Here is a 5,122-nt window from a genome sequence, read left to right as displayed (position 1 = left end):
TTTACAAAAACACATCTGGTCTCACGCAGCTGATGAACATTAGGATATACTGTACTCAGCAGCCTTGTCAGATGTATTGAACTCAATCGTGATGGTCACCCACCATTTGTAGGTAGGAGTTAAGTAATACGGTTAGTTTCTACGCTGCTCTGTTATTGGACAAGGTTTCGGCACGTGCTAAATTACCATTAAAGACGCAGCTGGCTAAGGAACCACTGGGGGCCGAGCTAGCAGTGCGTCACAGTCTATGGAAAAAAATTAAGAATCAAGAAACGTGCAAGTGCATTCGTGGCAATGGCATCAAAACCAGGATTGTAGTCTCCGATGAGAGCAGATCTCTGTTACAGGTGCCACAAGTTTTCAATTTAGAAAGCAGAGACGCCGAGTTTCAAACTTAACAGACAACCACAGTTTCCTGCGGTGGAATTGCAGGACATGGCGAATACACAGATCAGGGGATAAACTGGAAGATAATAGAATCAAGACTTTATTAAGGTAGTACGCCATTGACGGTATACGATACAATTCAATGCATCGGATGACAAGGATGAACTGACAAACTGCGTATGAAGAAGTCAAGACTGTTTCGAGAAAATACAAAAGCAGCAAGTTTTATGAAGAAATTCAACAAAAAACAGGTACAATAAACAAACAAACAAATAAGTACATGTAACATCAATGCACAAAAAGTGCTGTACCTGTGCGGTTCAGATTGCAGTATAAGCGAAGGATTCTATCTGTATTTTGCTGAAGAAGAAAGTTTTGTTTAAGCACGAGAAATCATGGCATCAGAAGGGACGAGCGGTCTTGCTAAATCTGCTGCAGAGAAATTATCAGAGATGGGCGAAAGAACTAAACAGTTAGGCACTGCTATGCAGGACCCCCAAAGACAGAGAAGACTTATTTTGTTCATTGTCTGCATAGCTCTCTTGTTGGACAATATGCTTTATATGGTCATTGTGCCCATTATACCCGATTATCTTGCTTATCTAGAAGGCGACACTACTCCAGACCAAGCCCCTGCAGGTATTAACTCCAGTTTTTTTCCTAACAGAACAAATCATGCTAAAACTACCACAGAAAATTTAGATTTACAAATAGGGGTCCTCTTTGCATCGAAAGCCATCTTACAGCTGCTTGTTAACCCCTTAAGCGGAACATTCATAGACAGAGTTGGGTACGATATTCCACTTTTTATAGGACTTATAATAATTTTTTTTTCTACTTGTATATTTGCCTTTGCTGAAAACTATGCTACCTTGTTCGTAGCCAGAAGTCTCCAGGGACTTGGGTCAGCCTTTGCCGACACAGCGGGGATTGCCATGATTGCTGATACATACACCGAAGAGTCCGAAAGAAGTAAAGCCCTGGGTATAGCGTTGGCATTCATTTCATTCGGGAGCCTGGTGGCGCCCCCATTTGGTGGCATTTTGTACGAATTTGTGGGGAAACGAGTCCCATTCCTAGTGCTTGCCTTCATCGCACTAATAGATGGCATCTTACTATTGGTTTTCATAAAACCGTTTGCAAACAGGACTAGAGAGAACATGCCAGTGGGCACCCCTATTTACAAACTCATGATTGACCCCTACATTGCTGTTGTGGCTGGAGCGCTAACTGTTTGCAACATCCCACTAGCTTTCTTGGAACCCACAATAGCCAACTGGATGGAAACAACCATGGGTGCCACAAAATGGGAGATGGGGCTAACTTGGTTGCCTGCCTTCTTTCCTCATGTCCTGGGTGTTTATATCACAGTAAAACTAGCTGCAGAATACCCCAACTACCAATGGTTTTATGGTGCGGTAGGTATGGTGATCATAGGTGCAAGCTCATGCACTGTACCAGCCTGCAGGAACTTTGGAGAACTAATTGCCCCTTTGTGTGGCATATGCTTTGGGATAGCCTTAGTGGACACTGCCCTTTTACCCACTCTTGCCTTTTTAGTAGATGTACGTCATGTCTCTGTATATGGCAGTGTCTATGCTATTGCAGATATTTCTTACTGTGTTGCCTATGCCTTGGGACCCATAGTGGCTGGTCAAATTGTACACACACATGGCTTTGTGCAGTTAAACCTGGGCATGGGCCTTGTCAATGTACTTTATGCACCTGCCCTCCTTTTCCTCAGAAACGTGTGCCAAATGAAACCCTCTCACTCTGAGAGAAACGTCCTTCTGGAAGAGGGACATACAGGGCTGTATGATGCCATCAAGATGGAAGAGCGTAATGCCAAGAAAAGGGGTTTTGCCAGTTCAGCTGGTAACACCATGTCTGGTGGTCAGAATGAAATGGGCATTTTTAAGGGACAGTCCATTTCAGAGGAGGAATTATCAGGAGCCGAATATAGTTAAAAGGAGCTGAAATACAAACATAATTTAATCTCACTGTTGGAACAGAATTTGACATATGTTATGTACCAATGTTCAATCTTAACCTTATCATTGTGTAACTAGGTTCTTCCAAGTTTATTTTATTTTATTCTTTACAACTCTGTAAAGCAACAATGAAGACAAATTATTGTATTTGAATAAGTCTGTAGTAAAAAGTTAGTTCATCAACGTTTAATTTGAGTATTGTGCAAAGTTTACTATAAAGTCAAAGATGTGTAGGTAAATACTATTGTATATCATTGTGAAAAGAAAAAAAAAAGTAAATAAATATCATTATGTGTTCCAAAAATATATACAAATATATACTTGCATATTCAGGGACCTAAATAAAATACTGCAAATAATGAATAATGTCATATGTTTTCATATTTTGAAAACGGCTTATTGTTTTTTTTTCTTCCTGGAATGATTTACGCTCTGTGACCATCTTGCCTGATATGTGCTGCTATTTAGAAAAATGCAATATGTCACATTAATATCTGAATCGTCAAGGATTACTTAACCTTAATAAATTAAACGCGAAGTTCCAGTGCCAGAGTGTCTGTATTCAGCATTTACTATTTTGAAAGTTATATCGTTTGTCAAAATTAAAGGTAATACTGTATAAAAGTGCTTATTGTACAGATGTACATATTTACATTGTAAATAATAAAATATCTGAACACGCATATCTGTATGCGTGTGGGTATGTGGCATGCAGTCAAAAGAACGCCAAGCACTTCTAAGAAAATGTACGCAGAAGCGTGGAACGTTATATTAAACGTGATATTCTAAAACAACACTTATTAAAAATGTAACTTGGTAACGTTTGTTGTCCTTTTCTTGAGACTGTGTTTCTAATGCATTTTCAGATAAACACGTAAAAATTACCTAGATTTTTTTTTTTTTTTTTTTTTTTTTTTTTTTAACAATAAATACCCCCAAAAGCTTATTTTAGAGGATTATTCCCGCCTAGGTTATTTTAATTGTTTTGAATGCGGGTCTGTGTGTGTGTGTGTGTGTGTGTGTGCGCGCGCGCGTGCTTGCGTGGTGTGAATGGTCCACACAAAACCAACCTTTAAGTGAATCATGTAATATGTACATGTCATATCACTGATGATCTAATAATATAAGAGAAACTAATGACACTACAGTTCATGAATAATTAGTGAAATAGAAAGTATCTAGAAACTTCATGTTTCATAATTGAATGTAAATCGAGGTGCTTTTTAGACATGGTTTAAGAATGAACAACATTTGCTACTGCACATTAAAATACCAATATTTATAATATGAATATAGTTACCACATATTCATTTCAGTAAGTGTTAAATTGTAGGCTTTTTACTGGTCAAATTGCACGAATCAATGTAAATATATTTGCCTAAAGAAATAAATAAATGTAACGGCAACTTCAAATATATATGCCACGATGTTTAACAAAAAAACAAACAAACAAAAAAAAATCACAAAAAGCACTTCCTCCTGTATGTAGGGTTATATTTTGGTTTATTTCTGAACGACTCACTCATTGACACGCAGGAGCAATACACCTTTATATATATGTACGCCTTTTGGATATATAGTTATCAAAATGGTGACTAAATTTACAAACTAAAAATACATACAACCTGTAGCCACAAGGAAGGAACACAAGCAGTCGGTTTATAGTGGTACTCAAGTTGAATAAGTGAGTATTCATTTTTAAACAAACACAATGTTTCCATACGCGACTTAGGGGAATAAACCTTGGGGTTATCGTACATTATTTTGATTTCCTAATAATGGTATGGTATGCGATAATAGCATATCATTTAAACTGCTTCAATGCATATGGACAATTGAAAACTACAGAAAAAAAACACATTTTGGTAAATGAAACAAGAATGATTAAAACAATACAAAACACTTGGGTCAGAAATAAACGAAAACAAACCGTTACAAAAAATGAATTGCCCTTTGTCGTCGGACACGACATCTGTTTTTACCACATCCTATTTATTAAGAGTATCCAAGTTTAACTAAATTAAGTTGAGTGATCAACCATCTTTCATTCCGTGTGACCGCAATGTTTTTGTCAGTACATCATCATAATGGCAACTTTTAATTATACCCCAAAAGAACAGATCGATACATTTGAGGGATATTCAATCATAAAGTACAACGATATACTGAAGAATAACATTAGAATTTATAAATATGTTTTTTGTTAATACAAATTGTATTACATTATACAATCGCCACTGTTGCAAAAAAAAAAAAAAGCAATTAATACTTTAAAACTGAACAAGATTGTCAGGAAGAAAACAAAAACATCTTATATATGGACGACATACTTTTGTGTTGCACTGTATACATGTAACATATGCTTTGTAATTGTAATTGAAATGTGGTTCAAAACTAATTATGTTATATTAAACACTGTACTGTAGTGCAACTGTCCTATTCACCCGCCACTTCATTTCAGCAAAATAATTGTTGAATTAAAAGCCTGGTATAGATAACGTTCAAGGCTATTATTATTCCTACTTAAAAAATAAATATTGACTGTATTCTTTATTAAATTTTTCTGTATGAAGTAGCATCAATGGCACAGGATGAAATAACAACATTCTCTATCTGAGGTGGGTTGGAAAACCATACTGTCATAGACTAGAGTTTGGCGAATAGATTACAGTGGGAGGAGTCGCTGGACACAACAGGGGAAGGTAGCAACGTACCTCCAAACATACTGAGCTGAAGAACTCCAA

General features: G+C 36.8%; 1 protein-coding gene across 1 annotated transcript; it reads left to right on the top strand.

The window, feature by feature from the left end:
• Nucleotides 1-245: 245 nt before the first annotated feature.
• On the top strand, nt 246-3,198 carry slc18a3a (solute carrier family 18 member 3a). Its single transcript, XM_034030667.3, has one exon. It carries the CDS (start codon nt 783-785, stop codon nt 2,352-2,354), a length of 1,572 nt encoding a protein of 523 aa, XP_033886558.1. The 5' UTR covers nt 246-782; the 3' UTR covers nt 2,355-3,198.
• The last annotated feature ends 1,924 nt before the right edge of the window (nt 3,199-5,122 follow it).

Source organism: Acipenser ruthenus, chromosome 13, assembly GCF_902713425.1.
Source record: "Acipenser ruthenus chromosome 13, fAciRut3.2 maternal haplotype, whole genome shotgun sequence".
In the NCBI taxonomy this organism is placed as follows: Eukaryota; Metazoa; Chordata; class Actinopteri; order Acipenseriformes; family Acipenseridae; genus Acipenser; species Acipenser ruthenus.
This window is presented reverse-complemented; position numbering and strand designations above follow the sequence as displayed.